Raw genomic sequence first — 24,643 nt, forward strand, 5'->3', positions numbered from 1 at the left:
CTTCTCTAGAGCAGTGTGTGTGGAGCACATGTCTAAAGTTACAATTTAATTACTTTTAAGATCTTTTTTAATACCAAATATTACGTAAGAAATAGGCACACATTGTGAAAGTATAGCCTCGCAGCGCGAGGCGTTGTGAGCTTGAATTGATTGGGCCTACAAAGGACCCCAGCGGACCCCAACGGCCATAGTGCTTTCTTGGGTTTAAAATCCTTAAGACCTGAGGCGATTCCTAAAAATGTTTTCTAAATCCTAAGTTTTTTTTTATCTAGATTTTTCAAAAACAGCCAAAGAAATCTAAAGTGACACAGATGCGTTCCAGGTCCTAACAGACCTTGTATTGAACTGTATAGCATATACTTCCCTGTGCTTGTCTTTGCAAACTGTTTATAAGGTCAATCAATCATTTTCACAATATTTATCAGTGGAACCGAGTCAAACTAAATGTAATGCCCCAACTACAATTCCAAGTGCTTTTCAGGGTTGGGGGGTCGCCAGTTCAAAATATGATATGATTATTTTTGGGGGTTTGGCTTGAAAGGTTTGGGAACTCTTCCTCTAAACTCGTAATAGATTTATTTAAATTGTTGATTCTGACTTGGTTTCATGTAGGTACTACTAGCCTTATCAATACTGTACGTTTTGGCCAATAATAGAATAGAAGAAGTAGCTATGGGCCTAAATAAGTCTCTAGTACACATGTGTGGAATAGATCTATCATCTATCCCAGGTTATTAAAGACAACTATTGATTTGACCTCCAAAAAACTTTCCCCAAATCTTTCCAACAATCTTCCAGCTCATTGGAGTGTGGTGTCCTCTACACAGAAAAACGCAGAGTTTTCCTGTACGGGTCCATTCGGTTCGCATTTTGTACACCCAGAGTTCAAATGAACACTGAGGATTTCACAAGTGCACACAGACACTGGTGGAAAGTAACTAAGTACTCCTACTTATACAATAGGTATTTTTTACTTTACTGGAGTATTTCCAATTTTCAGTACTTTTCACATCTCAGAGGAAAATATTATACTTTTACTCCACAACAATTATTAGAAAACTTTAGTTACTAGTTATTTTGTAGATTTAGATTATTATTACAAAACTTGCATTAACCACTTCAGTCCTATAGCCTGACTTCAGCTATTTGAAAATAGCCAATCTACAGGCTTGTAGATCTGCTATTTTCAACAGATTTGTATATGCATCTTAGACATATGATAACTTGTGAAACGGGACATTCTGCTTAATGAGTATACTTTTACTTTTGGTAGGCTACTTTATAAGTATATTTTGATGCCAATACTTTTGTAGCCTACTTTTATTCAAAGTAAATTTTGACTATACCGGACTTTTACTTGTAACAGAGCGTTTCTACAATGCAGTATTGATACTTTTACTCAAGTAAAAAAAATGTGAGTACACTTTTTCCACCGCTGCACACAGACACAGAGCCCAAAGCGCGTCTAATCTCAACCACGGAGTCTCCCACGGTCGACCCCTCCCACTCTCTCCTCTCATAGGTTGGCTCCTATAAACAAAGAGCCCCCTTATTTATCCGTCGCGGCGGGACATTGGCTGGCGCCCCCTGTCAGTCACGCGCGCGCGCGCACGCCCCGCCTCCCCGGTATAAGAAGCTCTGCTGAGCGGCGCTTTGGAGAAGCAGCGAGGAGACGCTTCTGTCTGGGAGCCGTTATAAATGTCTCTGTGCTGTTATAACTATGGTGCAAATCCCCGTCCAATGACTTCTTCTCATCCGTGGATTTATTACCAAACGACCTAATTCTTCAACAAGAGGTTTTATTATTTGATTTTTTTAAATAATAATAATTATTTTTATTTTTTTGTTTTGTGTTTTATTTTATTTATTTTGACATTTTTGAGCGGTGCGTAATGTGCGCAATTTGGAGCGTTGGTCCGTCGAGGTGTCATCGAAGAATTTAGTCTAAGAAGGGGGGAAAAACATTTTTTGTGGGGTGGGGGGGCATTAAATATTGTATTATATATATTTTTGGTGGGGTGGGCATTAGCCTATAAATATGCGTCGCTGGGACCTGGTTCAGCGCGACCACCTCGAGACCCAGAAGAAGGCTTATGGAATATAGCCTGGTTTGTCACAACCTGCACGCCTCCTCCTCCTCCTCCTGCTGCTCCTCCGGCGGCGGCGGCGGCGGCGGCTCCGCCAAGAGGAGAGTCCTGGTGCTCGGCACCATGCTGCTGCTGTGGGTCCTCATGCTCTACTCCTGCGTGGGACCCTGCTCCACGGTGCCCAGGAGCCTGGTGGGGGCCGGGGCGGGGACGGGGGGCTCCGTACACCGGGGCAAGGACAGCCTGGTGGCCGGGGGTATGGGGACCGTAGACCGGGGCCAGGAGACGGCCGCTGAGGACATCAGGCAGGTGGGCAAGAGGACCGAGAACAGCCGCGGGGGTTTGGACCTCATGTCCAGGCTGCTGCCGCCGGCCAGCAAGCCTCAGAGCTGGGTGGATATAGAGGGAGACTACGACGAAGCCCCGGTCCCGGTGCGGACCGCGGCCGGGTCCAGAGACTTGCTGGACAACGACGCGCTGGACACGGCGGACCGAGGGGGGGTCGTCACCGACGACGGTGCCTCGTGGGGGGACGAGGTTAGGGGTGTGAGGGGTCCCGCGGTGGAGCCCGGCGGCGCCATGTCGAGCTTCTCCAACGGCTCCGGGTCCAAGAAGCTGCCCCAGGCCATCATCATCGGGGTGAAGAAAGGAGGAACCCGGGCTCTGCTGGAGTTCCTGCGGGTTCACCCCGACATCAGGGCCGTGGGAGCGGAGCCGCACTTCTTCGATAGGAACCTGGACCTGGGACTGGAGTGGTATAGGTAAGAATATACATATTTATTATATATTCAAATAATAACATAACTGGAGTGGTAGAGGTACAAAATATAAAATAATAACAAATATTAGTTGTTCTTTTAACTCTGCGAGTGTACAAAATAACTCTCTCTGTTATTACACTCTCATGTAATAACTCTGTTATAACTCTGTTTGAGTTATTTTAATAACTCAAAAATAACTCTGAGAGTTTACAAAATGTAACAAAATGGGTCCATTTGGTTATGTTACACTCTCAGAATTTAGCAATTTTTTGGCTGTATTAATGTTTCACTTGCAATTGTGAAATTACAGTGTCAAAAACCTTAAATTATTTGGTGGGGGGAAAAAGTCTGTTTTGTGAACCTAATGGATTCGTTCGCATTGATATTCAACTCCACTAAGTGTTGACAATTATTCTTTATTTATTTATTTTCCACCATTCAAGTTTAATTCAGTAATTCATAATTTGGCTTTAAATGAACCATATCACTCGGCACTTTCAAGGAAAGCCACAAATCAATGAATGAATTAACTTTTTTGGCTACGATAGCCTATACTGTGGTCACAATGTATTATTGTGAAGTAACCCCCCTTTCAATTATTTGCACATGGACTTCATTAAAAAGCTGGACCCGAATGTCGACGTTTCGTCTGTTTAGTGTGTAAAGTTGACAAATTATCAGCAAATAAAAAAAACAGCCACGTTAAATACCATCCTTTGATGTATTTAGTTTAACAGGGCCATGCTTATTAGAGACAATATTTAATTATTTCTCTCCTGGAGTCCCAATTATAACGGCTTTTTAATTCACTGCGATGTTTCAACTTCTTTTTTAGAGTTGAGTATTGACTGTTGGGCTGAAAATCACACTCTCACTTACGGGCTAATGCTTTAATCTTTAGGCCTATAACTATGTTATTATTATCTGTTTGTGTATGTGTGTTATGGCTTTATTTGCACTGGGTTTTGCCTTTCAAGTTTGTCCATGGCGTGTGTGTTGTGCCTGGGGCTAAATCATTCACAGGTCCTGTAGACAGACATAGGCTGATAGACAGGCAGGCTGACAGACAGATAGACAGACAGGCAGGCAGGCAGGCAGGCAGGCAGGCAGATAGACAGGCTTGCTTTCACTTTTTAAATATACTTTATTTGAAATTATTCAGGGTTTACAATACATTGGCATTTACATGACATAAGCAATTACATACAAACATATAGCAAAAAGCATTTCAATTCAAAAATATATATACAGTATTATTGTTTTTTACAGTGTCAATAAGTGCCATGGCTTCAGCTTTTTATGTCTGCAGTCAAGTGTTCTTTGTGTTTTTAATTCAGTTAAAAAGTTGTTTAAAGTAAAGAGCACCTCTCCAGAGAGCCTGGTGTATGTGAGAGCTTGCTTTCAGCGACGTGTACTGATCTCTATTGGACACAGAGCAACACTGCACGTTAACGGCTTGCCTTCAGGAATCATCAACGACGTTATTTCTGTTTTAAACTAAGCCTTAAATTAAATTATATCAGATGCTATTTTGTGTTTTCATTTACACTCATTTCCCTAGATTATATCATTATCTAATCGCAGACCAAATAGGCATTTCTTTTTAATCAAGCACACGATCTAATTTTATAGGCTACACGCCATTCCACCATTAAACTACAGCTTTCAATTGTGTGGAGTGGACTCGTGCAGCCAGCAGATACTTTTAGAATTATATTAGGTCCTACTCAGTGGTGGAAAAAGTACTCAGATGTTTTACGTAAGTGAAAGTATCAATGTAGATTTGCTCTGTTACAAGTACAATTCCAATATTCAAAATGCACTTGAGTAAAAGTATAAATATATACTTAAAGTACCAAAAGTAAAAGCACTCGTTATGCAGAATGTCCCATTTCACAAGTTTTAAAATGTATAAAAATATTTTGAAAATAGCAGATCTACAAGCTCACAGTGGGTCACATCCTGATGCAGTGTGAGCTTGTAGATCGGCTAATTGTCAAATGGCCGAAATATATAGGGCTGAAAAAGTGGTTTATGTATGTTTTGTGATAATAATCTAAATTTGCTAAGTAATTGAGATGTAGAGTAGAAGTATAAAGTATATTGAACATTGGAAATCCAGTAAAGTAACTCAAAATGGTACTTAAATACAGCACTTGAGTAAATGTACTTTACACCACTGATTCTACTCCAGAGACCAGAGTTTATGAATAAAAGCTAGCGTTTTAACATAATTTGTTTAGCTCTAAACTGTTTAAAGTTTTAGACCCGACCTGTTAAGATTAAGAACCAGCTGCTTATGCTGCTCTAAAATGTTTGTCCTAATTATGTAGAAACTGCTGACAGTAATAGTAATGATTCCAACAACAATAAACAACCTATAGGGTTTTTTTTTTATGTCACAAAGGAAACTGTTGGAGGATTTGCCTTCTGTTTGTCACACTGGTCTATAAAAAGAGCTTAAGACCCACTCCAAGAATCAACAATGGTTGAAGAACAAAAACTCTTAGCAAAAGCATTTAACATCTTAAGAGGCCAGGTCAATTACCATCACCCTGGTCATTTACATCATCAAAAGAATGCTAATGTGATGAGTTGAAGGGCTAATGGTCTATAATGGCTACTGTATCCTCCTTTACAATCCACACAACTCAGTCACTCCTCCAGTTGCAAGGGAATAATCAGTGTATGGAAGAAGTACTCAGATGTTTTTACTTAAGTAAAAGTAGCAATACCGCAATGTAGAAATACTCTGTTACAAGTAAAAGGCCTGTGTTAAAATGTTACTTGAGTAAAAGTACAAAAGTATTGGTATCAAAATATACTTAAAGTGCCAAAAGTAAAAGTACTAAAATGTTTGAAAATAGCAGATCTACAAGCTCACAACGCGTCACGATGCGGTTTGTTTTGCTATTTATTATACATAAACAGCACATGGTTAATGCATGTTAACTGGTTGCCTATTTTATTTTTTAATTAGGGCTACTAGCTCTGGGGATTGTATGTATTGTACAAAACTTGCAGGCAAAGTGATCAAAGGAGTAGTTCACCCAAAACATTACTTGTTTTCTATCAATTACACACCCCATGAAGCCTTGAATTCATGGAGATTTGTTTGTTTTTGTGGCATTCCTAAAACAATATTTTGATGGCCGACAGAGTCTCCGGTACTGACCGATGACGCGGTCATCAAATGAATGGCTTAGGTATGCGTAAACAAAAAATCTCCCTGAATTCAAGGCTTCATGGGGTGTGTAACTGATAGAAAATAAGTCAGTTTTTTGGGTGAACTACTCCTTTAGTTGATAGCCTATAGTCGTTGTCTTGTTGAATTCACTACATTGGGGTTGATAAAGTTCCCTCTTGAAACGCGGGGCTGCAGACCTAATAGCTCATCTCATTCTGACAAGTTGATTTAAACAACTCCTTAGGACTGCGTGTCAGCCTGAATGAAGGGGATTTGGTGCAGTGTCTCTGAAGAGCCCTATAGGACCGTTAAATATGCAAGGCTCATGGAAGGGAAAGGGGGGCCCAGGCAGGAAAAAGTAGAGCAAAATGAAAGGAAAGAAAGAAGGCTGGAGCTGGCAGCATTGAAAATAAAGACACTGTGGCGCTTATTCAGAGGTTTCAAGCCATGAGAGTCCATGAGCTTCTTTACTTTGATACTTACCAGCACGGATTTACTTGAGGTTCTTTTCTAGTCGGGAGTTTAAAGGACTGACTATAGTGTTTATCTGAAAACCTGCGTGGTCAACTAATTCCATTCCAGTCTTATTGGAAACGATTGGGGGGAAAGTTGTGAGGGATTTAGGTCTATCTTCCACTTTGGCGCATGTGGCAGTCGGTCACCATTTGTGAGCCATGGAGAGAAACTCATGACTCACCGAATTACATTTATCTGAAGCAATGCGATTCAGTTTGACTTTTTTATGGCGTCCACTTCTGTTAATTCTGAAAAGCAAGGCTCCAAATTTGCAATAGGAGTGTGCATTTCGTAGTGCAGTCACACGCACACACATACACACACGCACGCACACATGCATGCATGCACACGCACGCATACGCGCGCACACGCGCGCCCACACACACACACACACACGTACATGCACACGCACACGCACACACCGAGGAGCCAGAATAATGCCACACAGCAAAATCCTGAGTGTTAATTTAAAGCTGAGAGCTTAAACATTTGACCCCGAAACGATCAAGTTTTAACCTCAGAAAACCTCTCTAAATTAACACTCAGTATTTCACCAGTGTAGTATGCATTTGAGTTACTATTCAGCCTAAGCTTAAGGATAATAGGCCCTATTTTCTTTTCTTATTGTTGAGCAATTTTCCAAATGATTTTTGTCAGATGTGTTCTGCTCTGCAACAGTATATCTAAACATGGGTGTTTATGCTGCACGCCAACAAAAAAAAGAAAATCTTTTGTTTGTTTGTTTGGAAGAGGTTTGAGGAATGAAAGTCCGTCCAGAATATACGTTCAGACAGTCCGTGGAAAACAGCGCTGAGAGAGGAATGTGTGCGTTTCAGTGGAACAGCTGGTGTAAGCACTCCCCACAGTGGAAGAAAGGACCTTCACAAAAAAAGTGTTGTTAAAGCGGCACTATGTAACTTTTTTCTAATGAATACAATGTAATTTTGTCCACTCTGTAGGGTAGAGTATGTTAATACAATATAACATATATAATTGGGGTGGTTGTATTTTGTCTCCCTGCTCTTCTATTGAGACATTTAGATCGTGTCAAAGGTCATGTCTCACCTAGACACAGGATCTGACCTGATGGTCAAATTTTGACCTGATGGTCAACATTCACTTTATCCCCTGAGCAAGCAGGCAGGCTCTATTAGCTCAATGGTAAAAAAAAAATCAGTACTTGCCCAGGAACCGGGTTCAAATCCGAGGCAGAGAAGTTACATAGTGCGGCTTTCAATTGAAACTTCTTTCGAATCTACAAACGCGTCTGTGAGCTTGTAGATCGGCTGTTTTTGTCCATCTGTTTTTTGCTTTTTGCTAGACACCATCGTACAACTTAGGCCTGGGAGAGGGTATAGAGAAAGATAGACAGAAACAGAGAGAGAGAGAGAGAGAGAGAGAGAGCAAGTTATGCCTAACTTATATGGCATGGTACAACAGTGTCCCGTGCCAAAAATATCCGATCTACTGTACAAAGCTTCACACTTGTAGATCAGCTATTTTTGGGGCTTTTACTGAGGGGTCTCAGCAGTTGGTTTTCGTCTATTTCTTTGCTAAGACACCATGGTACGACTTACTACACTCTCCGGTTGGTTAAGTGATTCTTCTCTTCGCTCCAGAGCTGGGAGGAGGAGGATGGACGGTCAGGGTAGAGAGAGATTGCTAATCGTTGCTTCATTCATTCGGGGTTGTTTATCTATCCAAAACTTTCCCAGTGGAGGGCTCTCTCTCTCTCTCTCTCTCTCTCTCTCTCTCTCTCTCTCTCTCTCTCTCTCTCTCTCTCTCTCTCTCTCTCTCTCTCTCTCTCTCTCTCCCCCTCCCCCCTCTAAAGATACTGGAGCCGGCTTGGGAGAGCCCTCTGGAATGTACCCGCTCCATCCAGACAGACTGTATTACATGGCAGGAGGAGAGAGATTACACTGTGCTAGCTATCCAGGGACCTGTGTTTAAAAGGCATTGACATTATATTTGGTGTGGTGGTGGGGGAGAGAATAAGAGCTTATTATGGTCGAGGGGGTCATTTATGGAGGTATTTGTTGGGAGCGCTGGAGTGTGTGTGTGTGTGTGTGTGTGTGTGTGTGTGTGTGTGTGTGTGTGTGTGTGTGTGTGTGTGTGTGTGTGTGTGTGTGTGTGTGTGTGTGTGTGTGTGTGTGTGTGTGTGTGTGTGTGTGTGTGTGTGTGCGTGCGTGCGTGCGTGCGTGCGTGCGTGCGTGCGTGCGTATGTGTTTTGCAACAACCCATCTCTCCCATGTTTCTTCATTTCCGTAAAGCCCACCTCCTCTTTCTCCTCCTCCTACTCCCCTCCCTATAGTATGCCCACCCAACCCACCCACCCACCCCTGCTCTGGCTAGCTTGCACTATCTTAACTGAGTTGGCCTAGGTTGGCCTGAGTTGGCCTGGGTTGGGGATCCGGAACCCGGAGGAATCGGGAGAAACCAGATCCAACATTTGGAACCATTTCAGGAACCCGGTTTTTATCACACTGTCAGAGCTGGCATTTTTGTGCCATTTGTACACTCTCAGAGTTACAGACCTGTTAGGGTCCATTTGGAACCCCTTTATAGAAATCGTTAAAGGGAACCGTTAAAGGAATAGTTCACCCAAAACATGACACAGCAATTACACAGCCCATGAAGCCTTGAATTCATGGAGATTATTTTGTGTGTGATGCATTCCTAAGCCAATAATTTGATGACCGGGTGTATTTCCGGTAGGAGACTCAAAGACACTCCTTTGAGTCTCCTACTGGATACGTTAGCATCTTTCAAATTGTTGGCTTATGAATGCGACAAAAACAAAAAAATTCAATGCTTCATGGGGTGTGTAATTGATATAAAATAAGTACTTTTTTGGGTGAACTACTCCTTTAAGAGGGAATCGCTAAGGAACCAGAATCGTTAAAATCCTATAGGATCCCAACCCTAGCCCCCCTTCCCTCCCTTCATATGGACACATAGCATTTAGCCTTGGAATCCCACCCCACCATGCTAAATGCATCCATAAAATCGGGGGGTATTAAGCATAAAAGGGGGAGAGATAGATAAACGAGATGGGAGACGGTGCTTCTATAACAAGACTTATTGTCCTTCCTACTCTGTTACACTTTTTGACGGCTTTTTCTTTTTATTTGCTGCCAAAGACGAACATGATTCATAGCAGCAGGGCTTCCACACCAAGAAGAGGGTCTTTTGTATAATCTGGACTAGAGGAGGTATAGACATTTCAGTGGTGAGGTCATGCATGCAACCAGGCAGAGAGTATGTAGAGAAAGATAGACAGAAACAGAGAGAGAGAGAGCAAGTTATGCCTAACTCAGGGGTCTTCAACAGGGGGTCCGGGACCCCCTCCCTGTAACTAGGGTCCGCCAAATCCTTTTTTGTGATAGGATCTTTTTTTTTTGTACAATAACATGAACCACTTCAACCCTAGCATCCCTTTTCTGAGGGAGAACATTAGCCGAAAATAGCAGATCTACAAGCTCACAACGCCTCGCGCTGCGAGGCGTTGTGAGCTTGTAGATCGGCTATTTTCGGCAAAGAGGTTTGGTGTATAGAGGGAGGAAAAAAGAGCACACCAAGTACACGTTTTGAGTGTTTTAAGTGGTTAACTGTGTGAAAATACACATTAACATGAATCCAACACAACGCTGCACAATGATGGTGTCTGTCAAACAACTCTATGAAGCTATCTATGAAATCTGTGAAAAAAGACCAAGAGGGTTTTTTGTATATCTGGACTAGAGGAGGTAGACATTTCAGTGGTGAGGTCATGCATGAACCGCGGAGAGAGAGAGAGAGAGAGAGAGAGAGAGAGAGAGAGAGAGAGAGAGAGCTATGTCATACCGAACTTATATGGCATCGTACAGCAGTGTCCCCTAGCCAAAAATATCCGATCGACAAAGCTCACAAGGTGTCACTCTTGTGACACCTTGTGAGCTTGTAGATTGCCTATTTTTGGGGGCTCTAAACTGAGGGGTCTCAGCAGTTGGTTACACAAGTGGTTCTCAACCTTTTCAGACCCCCCAGAATAATCATATTTGAGCTGGGGTCCCCCCCAAAATAATCATATTTGAGTTGAGGCATTACATTTAGTTTGACTCGGTTCCACTGATAAATATTGTGAAAATAGTCGATCTGCAAGCTCACAACCCCTTTGCGTTGCGAGGCGTTGTGAGCTTGTCGATCAGCTATTCTCAAAAAATGTAGCCTCTTTCTTATGTTATTTGACAATTTGACCAATGTTTGACCAGAAGACACCCTGCTGTGTGACTGTCTGATACGAAACAGAAATGGCGAGGTTCATTGCTCCTGGACTTTATATTGGCACCTGTTTTGCCGGTGCAGAGGCAGTGCGGCAGGCCAGCCAGGCCAGGCAGGCATATCTGGCAGCATCCAGTGACTGGGTTTAATTATCCACTCAGCACACTTTACTTTCCAAAACACTACACATCCATTTTTGAGAATAAAAGAAAAGACAAAAAAAAAAAAAAAACGTACCTGTGGTTCGTCCAGCATTCCTGTTACTGTCGGGCAGAGAAACCTCTTATCTAACTTTTTCTATGTTTCGTTCTTAAAGGGATAGTTAACCCAAAAACTTTTTTTTTTTCTATCCACCCCATGGAGACTTGAATGCATGGATTATTTTTTTTTGTCGCATTCCTAAGCCAATAATTTGATGACCAGTGGACCGGTTGGAGCAGTTCCGGTAGGAGACACAAAGGAGACTCTTTGTGTCTCCTACCGGAACCGCTGCCGGTCATGAAATTATTGGCTTAGGAATGCGACAAAAACTAATGGATAGAAATAAAGTCATTTTGTGGGTGAACTATCCCTTTTAAATGAAATGCCCTTCTTCGAATATGCTACAGTATCACACAAAAGTAGCAAAAAATATTGCGATGTGACGCGTTTTGAGCTTGTAGATCGGCTATTTTTGAATTTGAATCCTGAAAAGTAACAGTTTTGGACACATGAGGTTTTCAACCGACAGCAACGATTTCCAACATGGCTGTTTGCTTGAGCTTCTCACTGCTCTATTCAAATTGTTTTTTATCTTTGTGTTGAGCGAGCGCAAAATCGACAATGTTTCTGTCTTTTTGTAATAGTTTGCAGTGCCACGCTCTTTAAAGACGGCCAATATAATATCTCATGTCGGGAATTGAATTATTCATTTCGCGTCAACTTTTTTTTACTGGGAGTCTGAGACTCACTTAGTGGTCTCTAAGTAAACTTCAAACACGAGATGTAATTCTGTCGGAAGGGGAAGGGGAGCATTTTTATTTACTAGCAACAACTGCTTATTGGCTGCAGTTTCCGTGTCATTCTGTCATTTTGTGGTTGTGTGCCGTCACTCCGCTCAGGTCCCACATGACCCTATTGACTATGAAGGGTCTTTGATATGTAATTACTGTGCTGTGGTTTCGCTGTCGTGTCGTGGGCTCTCTGCTCTTTAAGTGTGCTGTCAAGAGGCTAGGCAGTGGGACGCTGTCATAGCACTCCTCCCCTCCCCTCCCAGAGAGTGGCTTTTTACACCAGTCAAATTCCGAGTGTCCATTTAACCTCCCTGAGACAGTGTTGCCATGTCTGCTTATTATGAGCGACTTTGATGGGGCTGTTTTTTCAAAGGATAACACAAAAAGCCATGAGGTCTTGTGTCCATTGTGGTCCTGTGTATTCAATTCATCAAGACATTTAAAGCTGCATACAATAACATACCAGAAATCATCAACGCTAGTAGCAATACACGTATATGTACGTTTATTGTTTGATGCGGGTTGCGGTTTCTTTGAGCTTGTTTGTAAAGTGTTAGTTGCTTATTTGGGCTTGTTTCCTATGTTGTTTAAACAAACTTTTTAATTAAGGACCCCCAAATGAATATGTATTTGTCCACCACGGACACCCATCTGAAAATATTTTGTGCCAGAGACTTCTGTACCAGATTTGTGTTAGAAAAATATTCAAAATGCTTTTTTTCAAGATTTGTTTGAAAATAGCCGATGCAGGTTTAAAGTTCTCATGTGGTCTATTAGTCGCTTCATTTGGGCTTGTTTTCATAGACCCAGTTGCTTATTTCTCTTTGCAAAATCTGGCAACACTGCTCCGAGAGTGTACAACTGGAACCAATTGGACCCGCAACTCACAGACTGTATACACTCTCTGAGATAAATTAACACTTTGTTTTCCAGTTGTAGACTGTGATTACATTAACACTCAGCATTTTAAAAGTGTAGGTTAACAAGTTAACTTGGAACACATCGGGGAGACCCAACTAAACGCCAGACAGTAAAAATCTGGAGTGTTCGTTCTAAATTAACACCCTGGCCCTGACTGAGCACAGATTATGACACTTTATTGGCAAGCAGAAATGTCTTCATTATGCAGCGCTGCTGCTACAGTGTGTCCTTCAAACATTAGACACTTTCAAATTGACATCTTACTACCAGCATTATCGTCTCTGTCAGGTGGAAACCTCATATGTCCTAAACTGTTACTTGTCAGGATTCAAATTCGAAAACAGCAAAAGTAGCAGATCTACAAGCTCGAAACGTGTCTCTTCGCGCCACGTTTCGAGCTTGTAGATCTGCTACTTTTGATGCTTTTGTGTGACGCTGTAGTATGATCAAGTAGGGCGTTAATTTACGAAAAAACACAAGAAGTTAGAAAATGGAGATAAAAGTTTTTTTGCCAGACAGCAACGATATACTGTACATGAACCTAGAGGACTCATGTGTCGGGGAGTGTATGGTCTTATGTTTGTGGACTACTAGATGCTTTGTCTCTCGTGCATTACTTATATTGCTCGATTGATTTACGATTTGCACATTTTTCAGTGAACATTCTATCAGCGCGTTGTTTTTCCAAGATTACGTCACCGACCAAAGTCCGTCACACAAGCGTCCTCTCCCTTGTTTATCTGTTGATTAAACGTGAACGATTGCACATGGGATATCAGTGCCTTTTACGACCAAACTATTTGCCACTGTGGATTTAAGTTAATTATTATGTAAACAATTATGTAACGTAATGGGTTTATTGGCTTTGCATTAGGCAGACTTTGTTTCTCAGCTAGGCTGGCTTTCTATTTAAGCATTCTGGTCCCTGTTTTTTTTGTGAGTGGTTTGATGATCAAAGGTGAGGCATCAGCTTCAACGCTAGGAGTACCGTCTGTCTGTGCGACTCAAAACGGCGCCATCCACCCTGAGCTGGGAGGGCTCTGCTGCCGTATCTAGCTTGTGATAAAGCGCCGTGGAGGTAAACAAACTTGAAAAGCGACATCAGCGAGAGAGAGAGAGAGAGAGAGAGGGGGCTGCGTATTAGGCCCGAGCCCCCCACATACATCACACAACAAAAGGACAAGCAGGTCATTGTTGGGGAAAAGGGGAGGCGGGAGGGCGGGGAGGGGTTGTTCTCTCCTCCTGGGAAAATCCCGTTCCGCTATCAGGCAAGAGTCGAGATGCTTCCGGAAGTGTGCTTGAAAAGTGGTTATCTATTGGCAGGGTCTGCTCCCACCCCGGTAACTCCCCCCCCCCTTCTTCCTCCCTGGTGCCAGGGCTTCAGCCATAGAGTCAGACCTGTGGCCTTGACAGGGACAGTTCTGGATGGACGCTCGTCCCTTTATCTCCTCGCCACAGGAATGCTCCCCATTTCCACTATAGGTGACCCGTCCTCTCTCTGTCGCCACTGACCTCGTCCCTCCTTCCTTCCTGCCTGCCCGCCCCCCCCCCCCCCCCCTCAAAGGGAAAAGAAAACACCTCTCTACACATTGCAGGAACCCAACTAGCATCATCCACATAGTATTGTTGGTACTGTTGACATTACATGGGCCTGATTTATAGCATGTTTTGCGCTCTGGTGTCGTGTGCCTGGTGTATCTTAAAACCTGACGTTCCCCTTTTATGAGCTTGTAGATCCGCTGTTTCCGTTCAATGGGATAATATGCAGAAACGTACAGTCTGTCGGGTAGAACAGTGGTTCTCGGTCCTTGAGGGGGTCCCCAGCTACATTTTAGATAGTTGACCAAATGGCACCGTAAAAGGTTTGTAACTCTGAGAGTGTACAAATTGTGCACTCTCAGACTTATGGGGGCCAATGCATGCCCAAATGCATACCAAATGGGGCTGCATGGGGTCCTTGAAATTAAAAGCTTTGAGAACCAACTGATGTTGAAATTGGGGAAGTAAAAGGAACACTCGATCCATAAGATGTTTTTGGGGAACGCACGGCGCGGTGCGCAGGGCTGTGACAGGCTCAGCTGCACGAGCACCAAATCACTTTCATCTCCAATCATCACGCCATGGATGAGATGGATCACATCAGACAGACAGCATACATACACAAACCAACGTCACCGGGGCCTGCGTGGGCCCCCTCTGGGGACGGGGGACGGCCCCGGGTATTGATCGGTCAGGGGCGGGGGAGGCCGGATTCGAAAGGTAATGCGTATAGAGAGATGGGTTGAAGGGGCCGGCTGGGGTCAGCCCTCGTGTCTGCTAACTGACAGGGAAGTGTGTGCTGACCATCTGCGAAGCGAGAGGAGAGAAAGCTGCTTCCAACCGACACGGGATCCCACGGGATTCATAGGTCTTTTCCTGCACAGGAAAAGGATCTCATGATGTTACAGCTTCATATACCCCGCTACTGACTTAAATATATATATATACCTGTGAGAGATGGCTTCCTTTCTTCAGGCTGTGGAATTTCGCCTTAGATATAACTCTGGATATTATTTCTAAGCAAAACACTGCAACATGTGGTAGCTGTTTTTCCCTCGTATTTATGCTACGGTTCCAGAGAGAGATGAATTATTCTGGGACTCGTTCGATCACATACATAACTTTGGGGGCCGGCTGTGTCTGTTTCCTGAGTCGCTCTTTGGCCTGGAACCTCCGCCTCTCCTCGGGGACGGAGCGCCCGACCGGCCAAGCGTACAGCTGACAGCAGGTTGACATCCTCTCCTCAAAGGCTCCTCGGCCGCAGTGGTCCACACCAGTATGACCACAAAAAAGAGAGAAAAACGTCCCCCCCCATGTTGGCTAAACTTCCACCCAGCTCCCAAATGAGCAGATTATTTTCTTTGTGGTTGGGGTCTTACTATACCCCATTGGCAACCCCCCTCACCCCCCCATTACTCCCCCAAAACCTCCGACCCTTCCCCAAAATACCTCCTTTCATGAACCTCCCCTATTTTCCATTCTCCAGCTGTGTTGCGCTTTCGGTCTGTTTTTGGTCGCCGTCGTAAGAATAGTGTCACACATGCCGTGCTCGGCTCGGCTCGCCCCCGGTCCCCTATAGGCGGGGCCCCCGCTGCAGGCCTCAGTGACCGCGAGTGGCCCCTCTTCTCAGAGGAGCCTTTGGTCAGCGGCACGAAAGGAAAGGAAGGAGAGAGAGAGAGAGAGAGGGGGCCCACGCTGCCTAAGCTGCATGGCATGGCCCCGGCCAAGAATAGGTGCAGAGGCCGGGGGTGGAGAGAGAGAGAGAGAAAGAGAGAGAGAGAAGCTTTCATCCCCCAAATTACCACCGGCTAATTGTGAAAGAGGTGACCTAGGGAGAGGGGCGTGGCCCGATAGTGTCCGCTGAGCGCTGGCGAATGAGGCAGGAACCCCCTGCTGGGTGTGATGGATGGAGGGCCACGAGGCCACGGGGCCATGACCAGGCCTCAATGTCTAACGTTCACACTCTCCTGCAGAAAAAAAAGGCTATTCGGGCGGGACAGACACAAGCACACGCACACAAGTGCACATTCGCGCGCACAATTTGTCAATTAAACCAGTGGTTCTCAACCTTTTCAGGCCGCAACCCTCCCCCCAAATAATCATAGCATAGTCAAAGATGCATTGAATGAGGGCTCCGGCAACAGTCCTGAGAGCACTTTTGTTGACAAAAGAGGAAATTCTGCCCAAACATCTTGTTATCTGATTAACTTTTTTGATCACCTTTGTTGCCATGCTTTCACCTGTCATCTGGGACCCCCCAAAATCATGTGGGGGGTCCCCCTGGGGGTCCCGACAGGTTGAAAACAGGTTGAGAACCACTGAATTAAACCACTGAAGCCTTGATTTGCAAGGGAGAATAGCCGATCTACACGCTCTACAGCTGACGTTGTGACGTGTTGTGAGCTTATAGAGCTGTTTTCAAAAAATGTCAGGCACACAAACACCCAAGCATGCACACATAAACACACATGCGCACGTACACACACACACACACACACACACACACACACACACACACACACACACACACACACACACACACACACACACACACACACACACGCGCGCACAAAGTTTAGAAACCTCAGACTTTATTGTTTGTGTTCATCTGCAGTCTGACAGGGTGAATCTCTATGTGTCTGCAACGCTGCTGTATTTCTTCATCTCCTCCTTTTGGAAAAATGGTTTATGTTTACCCACCGACCTCCCCGTCCCCCCCACCACCCCCCCCCTCGCCCCCGCCCCCAAGGATGAAGTCAGCACAGCGCAAAGCAAGGCAGACAACAAAGAAAATGGCTCACAAAGGAGTCTTATAGGAACAACTTTCAAGGGAGGAAAGGAAGGAAAGAGGCTGTGACTGCAGATAGCGAGTGTATCTCATCTCTCCTCACTATATGAAGCCCCCCTGTGTACATACCCTCCCCTCTGCGCTGCTTTTAAAACAATTAAAAACAATATTCTGGACATTTGGAATGTGCATCAGAACAGAATAAGGCGTATATACTCCCCTCCAGAATGAATGGTCATCCTTTGGCTGATTATATAAACACCTCTTTAGCACATTTTAAAACACAAAGAAAACAGCCCCTGAAGATGATGAAGCGAAGCAAACGCTCCTATAATGGTTTCATCATTAGTTGTGAATCTCGGGTCGTTCGGTTCCGTGGGGTTTCCCCGGCCACATTTCAAGGACCGGAGGGAGAGGCTGACTAATGGCTCGGTCGGTGCGGTGCATGGTGGAGAGCCTGAGCCGGGCATGGAAGGCAAGGCAGGAAAAGGTGGAGGAGAAAGTGATGACAGTAAACCTGTAAAGCCTTGACTTGTCCTTTAGGTATTAAGTCCCAGAGGTGGCCATTAGGGTGTCTGCCTCTGGGAGAGAGGGAGTGAAGGGTAAGGGAAAGAGACTAGAGAGAAGAAGTGGAAAAAGAGAGAGAAGATGGAGGGAAGAGAGAGAGAGAGAGAGAGAAATAGGAAGGTCTCGGGAGGTTTCCATTAGTCCTGGCAGTAAAAAGAGCAGAGAGCTCATTAGAAGCTGTGAGTGTGTCTCTGTGCAGTGTGCACCGTGGCTGTGAGACACTAGTCACTCACTCCACTAGAATCACTCCCACTGAGGAAGACTTCTCTCTCAGGAACACAGAGAGAGAGAGAGAGAGAGAGAGAGAGAGACTTCAGCTAACTCCTACACAACCCTGGCGAAAACCTGCCCACGAAAATCCCAATTATTGTCCACTGTCTGGGGTTGGATGATGTCTTTCTGTTGTTATATATAACTATAGCAAAGGCACAGCTGGAGAATAGACACGTCCCTTTCGGAGGCATCATTTCGAACCCCCAATGCGACTCGTCTTAACCTGTCATGTCTAGGAAAACACCAAGCTTATAGTTCAATAAGTGTGTGTATAACCCAGGGCCCTTGTTTCCCCGTTGTGAATTCGGTGGAATTGTTTGAAGCCAACATGATGAGAGAGAGGGAGAGGGAGAGAGATGGCCGGTGTGGTAGTGTTTGGAAGAGAAGGCATGTGGAAAAAAAGGTAGAGAAAGTCATGGAAAATTCCAGGTGGAAGCATATGCTGCTACTTTTGCCCCTGAAGCACCTCAATCACGGCTCCTCAATCGTATGTAAAAGATCATGTCCAAATAGTCTACGGCAGTGACACTTTGTTTATATTAGCTTGAGAACTAGCCTGCCCTGTTCTACAATGATAAACTTGTTCTCCCGCAGCAGCACTGGACACGGACAGAGAGAGAAAACACTTCCAGTCAGACATCTGCTGCTATGGGGGACAAGCCAGGGAGAGAGAGAGAAAACCTGACTTTTTACGTTGTTGAATAGTTGTACGAAAACAAACAGTCCCTGAAGTGTTCTGGCCCAGGGCTGACATATTTAGTTGGCAGGGCCCATTTCTCAAATCTCTTTTTCGAAAAGAAAAGAAAAGAAAAAAAAATCTGCTCCCTTCTTCTTTTCAATCATTTTTGTACTTTTGTACTTTTCTTTTTGCCTTGTTCCCCATCAACAGAATGACTTGTGTTCTTGGCAACAAAAGCTACAGTGGATCCTGTTTCTCTCTCCCAAACCGCGGAGCCCGCTGATAGAGAGAGAGACAGTGGAGGGTGAAAAGAGAAAACATTTGTCATCACGCTCTCCCTGGCTGTTCCATATAAAACCCTCCATCCCACCCCCCGCTCAAATGAAATAAAGAAACCCTAGAAACCGAGCTGCCTCTTCTCGCCGTCTACTACGCACGAGCGATAACTCACAGCAGGGATGGTTAACGGGCAATAACGGCAGGGGGCTCGTTTGTGCTTAGCGGTAATTATCTTGTCTTCGTGTGCGCTCGCCCCGATACCATCACAGACACTACCCAGGGCCAGCGTCTGCACGAAAGCACGGCGTACAGTATCGCTCAGGGAATCGCCGCGACCGTACCCCCGCCCCCCCCCCCCCCCCCCCCCCTCGTCCCGCACTGAAACGAGCGGTTTGATCGTCACTGCCGGCGCAATTTAGCTAATTATACGTTAAGCCGGCGAGACGGGGCTGTCTTCAGGAATTTGTAAACCATTAACCTGCACTGCTAGAGCAAGCTATAGGGGAATGATGGATAACGGGGGGAAAGTCGCACAGGAAGATGGATTCCTGCTCGTATATATAGGGCTGCATGGCACGGCGAGGAAATCCCCCTCCCTCCTTCATTCTCGCAGACACACTTTGTAGCTCACCTGCCTTCAAAAAAAGGTGCACAGGCAGTTACGGATGACAGCCAATTCAAACAGGATGCAAAGCAGCTCGCCGGCTGCCTTTGTGTGAGTGTGAGCGTGAGCGTGTTTGTGTGTGTGTGTTTGTGTGTGCGTGCGCACGTACCCACGTCTGGGGAGAGTGGGGGTGGTGACATGTATGTTCTTTCTCTAGTCTGTTTCATCTTTTATTCATCTCCGCTGTAGCTAGATCAAGGAGGCCAGGCGCCTCATGGCGCATGTCAAGTGTCAGTAAATCCGTCAGAATGGGCTGAGTCTGCCACACACGCGCACACACACACACACACACGCGCACACACACACACACGCACACATGCACACGCAAGCATGCACACACACAATGCACACACAGACACAAAGTTGAGTGAAATCCCACAGCGCGAAGCGCACGCGCACCGTTTTCATCATGTATGCGCCGACATTGTTTACAGTAGGCTGTTTTTGTTGTTGGTTCCTATTGCGGTTGGTTGCTCTGCTGCGTTGCAGCTGTCAGCCCGCGGGCCTCACAGGGGCTGCAATGCGTGTGAGGAGCCAGCCATGCACCACCGCAGCTCCATGCAGCGCTGTGATGAGTGCAGGAATGCCTGGCCGCGAGGTCAGTCACCAGCCCTATGGGCTAACACCTTCAACAAACAAACCCACAGCAAACATAGCCATTACTGGAGGATTACTAGCGCTAAACAAACGTTTGCACGATATCGCCAAGTGGCAGATTTAAGCAGGACTTCCTTTGTGTGCCGGGGGTGGTGCACGCGTTGCGTGTGTGCAAACACGCAACACATGCGTGTCTTTTGTGTGTTGGTGCCGTGTGGCATTGTGTGGCTGTCAGCGTTGCCAGATTTTGCGAGAGAAAATAGCAAACCAGGTCTATGGAAACGAGCCCAATTGAAGTGACTATAAGCCACTTGAGTGGTTTATGCAGCGGCTATTCGAGCTCATAATAATTTACAAGCTACTCTACAGAAAAGCAAGGCCAAAGTCATGGCATGACATGGCAACACTGGTGTGGTGTGGCAGCTTGCGAGCATGGCGAGAAGCTGGATCGCAAACAAAGGTGTCGGGTGATGGATCTGGGTGTCGCGTGTCAGACAAAGCGGTGAGTTGTTGTGTTAAGTGTTACCAGACAGCAGAGATAGAGAAAGAAAACCTCTCTTAACCGAAAACCCTGAAAGCCAGGGAGCCACAGAGGCACGTAGGGAGGAACAATGGAACAGGTACATTTCACCTACCCTGCTCTTTTATTTATAACTCTGTGGCATTGCTCCAGAGTTATCTGGCAACCAGTGATTCTCAAACCCTTATCATTTCAAAGCCCCCCAGTTTGATATGTGTTAATCCACGGACCCCCATTTGATACCAATTCAATTTCTGGGACCCCAGTCTACACTGTAAAATCCTCAGTGTAAATATGGACCCAAAGCGTCCACCTGGTTCCATGTATACACTTGATGAGTTACAGACCCATAAGGGTCTATTTGGTTCTATCAATCATTTAGCAGGGGACCCACTCAAGGACCCCTGGGGGGTTGTTCCGGGACCCCCACTCTGAGTACCAGGGATCTAGTGATCCAGTCCAGTCCTCGGCTGCACTCGACTCTCCCATCCTTCTCCATTCAAAGTGAGCTGTGGATGTCTTACATCTGGGACGCAGTCCCATCGCCACGCCGACAGACGGCTGCGGTGAAATGAAAGGAGAGAATGTTCCGTCAACACCCCCAGACCTCGGTGAAGTTGACCGGAGAGGTGGGGGTGGGGGGGGTATCTGGGGGTCTGTGGCCTAGCATGCAGCAGTAGCCTAAATAACGGTGTCGGTGTGTTGTTGCCGTTGTCTCGTGACACTCAGCAGGCGAGGCCGTGCGTGACATTGTGTGGAGGCGGTCGGGTTTCTAAGTTGTTTGTTCTTGTGTTACTTTCGTTGTATCTGATGTTCTCCTTGAAAACCACGCTGATGGGGCCCCGCGGGGCCCCTGAACCCAAAGGATGGAACCGTGACCACAACACCAAACCCCACTCTCTCTCTCTCTCTCTCTCTCTCTCTCTCTCTCTCTCCATTCTCTCTCTCCATTCTCTCTTTCCACTCGATTTCACTCTCCATGTCCGTGTTTCTCTCTTTCTCTCTCTGTCTCTCCGCTCTCTCTTCTTTCTGACTCTTTTTCGATCACCTCTCTCCTCTCACTCCCTCGCTCTCTCACGCACCCACACACACACACACACACACACACACACACACACACACACACACACACACACACACACACACACACACACACACACACACACACACACACACACACACACACACACACACACACACACACACACACACACACACACACACACACAGAGAGAGAGTGAATTGTAGGATAAAAATGCACTCTGCCGGGCTGGTTCCGGAGCTCCCAGTGTGTTTCCAGAGGGTATGATGGATGGATGCCTCCTGTCGGACGGCTCCCACAGTAATTGTATGTTTTATGGAGGGGTCACTTCTTTCCCAGACTGCCCTCCAGACTCCAGAGCTGATGCTCGCCGATTAAATCTAGGGTCCATGAAGTGACATTTATCAAACAAATCCACCGGTTCTATAACTCAACATTTTTTTGGATGTCCGCTCCCTCCCTATAACCATTTGCCTCCCCCGACTTTCTTATCATAATTGCGGTAGATGTAAGGCTTGGGGCATTTTATGTATTTATGTGTTTCCTAGTAAGACGGAAATCATGGGTTTGCGTTAAAATATTTGGACCTTCAGTCACAGTCCAGTAACTATGTGGTTTAAGTTTTTTTTTTCAAATGCTACTTTTATCCAGAGCACGGCTGAAAACAAAAGACGTTGTATATAAATCACTTTCCCCCATACTTTGTATAAGTTACTGTGGGATTTGTAGCAGCAATATAAAAAAGCCTTGTTTAGAAGTGATATGATATTGTTTAGCAATTGAGATATTTGGCATAGATATTGAGGTATGTCCATATCGCACAGTCCCAGAATTCACAAGTAAAGTAAAAAAAATAAGTGTTAAAATGAATGCTCATTCAAAATTTACCAACCACGATTTACTTTTCGGGCAAGTGCCTCTGATTTGTGACCTTGGTGTCAACCTCTGAGATCACCGTAGAGCTCAGATTGTCTCATGGCTATGCAAGACTATCCCCAATAATGTGTCAGGGAAAGGAACGATCCGTCCTTACTGAGAGCTCGGAAGATACATGATGATTTGTGTGCTGTCTGTCTCAAGCAGGACAGCATTGGGGTCAAAGTCTGTGATACTAGGCCAGACCTACATTATTAATCCCCCGCCCTGCCATGCAGCAGACAGACAGATAGACTCTTTAAAAAGGGGCTTCCACCCTTACAGTTTCCAGTGACACCAATAGTCGACGGTAGGCTGTTAATGTGAAACCTCAGGCCTTAAGAGGAACCCTTGGCGGACGGACAGGTGACTCCGACAGGGCTAATGGAGCTGTAGTATCATATAGGGTTCATCGCACTGCCAACATGAGTTATTTACTCACTTTGAGGCGCAAATGGTCGCAGGCGGACGCAAACAAAGCACGTAGGGTATAGGGAGACTTAACCACTTAAACCCTATATGTCCTTCTTGGACCGGGGTACGTCCCCCAGGGGTTTATACCTGACCCCCTCCTTTCTTACCTCCACACCACATGTTTTTTTGCCCAGAAAATAGCTGATCTACAAAGCGGCAAGTTGCGAATTGCAATTAATGTCTTATGTAGGCAGATGTATTCAGGACCGGATTTACCATTGGGCCCCCGACTGGGGGTTTAGTGTAGTTTATCATTTTGTGGTAGGGGGGGCCTCATCAATGACTCAAGCCCAGGGGTCTCCACAACCCTAAATCCAGCCCTGGATGTATTGACACGTGTAGCGGAACCTCTATTGTTAATCTTTTTCTACTGTATGTAGGCACATAGGTACAGTATATGCGTGTGCTGCTAGCACACACACGCTCACACACAAATATATGTGCACACATGAACGTGAACTGACTGCACACTCACACACAAACACACATATACCCTTTGACTTCTGCAGGATCTCACTTTTAAGCAGAGATCTCTGGATCTTCTCAGTGTCAGGAAGCTCTAAGTGGTTCACATACCAGCACCTAGCATCCACTCCAGAGATACTTGGGAGCTGAGCAGAGAGAGCGGATGAGAGGCCTCTAGACTGGAGTTAAATGACTGACTGACTGTGTGGCAGAGAGTCTGTCCTCCCTCTCTCTCTCCATATCAGCGGGGCTCAAGTGGCTTGTGTCATAAAGCATCCTTCTTTATTCTTTTTTTCTTAGTTTATAGCCCCAGCCATCGCTCTCTCTGTGCTTATATAGAACGTCACAGGCTCCAGGCTCGCTCCGTGGGGTGTATTTCAAAACGTCTGGCTTCTGTTCTGTGTGTGTCTCATCGCAGCTTAGAAATTACAACGTTGTAGATGTGTGCATGTGTGTGTGTGTGTGCGCGCGCCTGTCTGTCTGCGTGTGTATGTGTTTGTGTTCCATACCGTTGCTATGCAGTCTTCTCTCCCCTACTGTGAGTGGAGCAGCTTTAGAGCGCTGTACTACGGAAGCCTTGAGGATTTTTTATTCATCAAGAGATTTATTTCCCGCTGTTGAGAATTTTAAATGTGTTTCCCTTAAAAAACAATCACGCAGAGCATCCTCTCTTCTGGAGCATGTTTTGCATCATCCCTCCGGCCATAATGTGGTGCCTAGTATACGTGAAAAGAAAAACTAAAACATACCCTCCATCTGCTAGAGATAAAGAATTCAAAACGCATGCATTTTTTGGGGGTATTGACTTGACTAGAACGCCTTGATAACTTTAAACACTTAAAACTCTAGGGGTCTGTACTTGGTTCCCTCATTTCTTCCCTCTACACCAAATCTCTGCGACAAAAAGTTTATCTTTTTTTTTGCCGGATGACATGCCCAGAACAGGGAAAATAGGGTTCATGTGGTTAAAGGGTCATACCTCGGTATACTATGTCCTTATCTCTTCACAGCATATTGAACATAAACATAGACCATTTTTCTGCTTTGGAAAATGGTCGGCATTTGTCAATGGGCTATACATGGCATGCCATATATGGTCATGTAAGCCACATAAAGC

General features: G+C 45.3%; 1 protein-coding gene across 1 annotated transcript in view; it reads left to right on the forward strand.

The window, feature by feature from the left end:
• The first annotated feature begins 1,958 nt into the window (after nt 1-1,958).
• Nucleotides 1,959-24,643, forward strand: part of hs3st3b1b (heparan sulfate (glucosamine) 3-O-sulfotransferase 3B1b) — a 30,595-nt gene continuing 7,910 nt past the window's right edge. The window contains exon 1 of the mRNA XM_084079189.1: nt 1,959-2,848. Within this exon, the coding sequence (XP_083935315.1) occupies nt 2,094-2,848 (755 nt within the window). The 5' untranslated portion in view covers nt 1,959-2,093. The remainder of the gene's footprint in view (nt 2,849-24,643) is intronic.

Source organism: Gymnoscopelus microlampas (assembly GCF_963454915.1).
Source record: "Gymnoscopelus microlampas genome assembly, chromosome: 14".
Classification (NCBI taxonomy): Eukaryota; Metazoa; Chordata; class Actinopteri; order Myctophiformes; family Myctophidae; genus Gymnoscopelus; species Gymnoscopelus microlampas.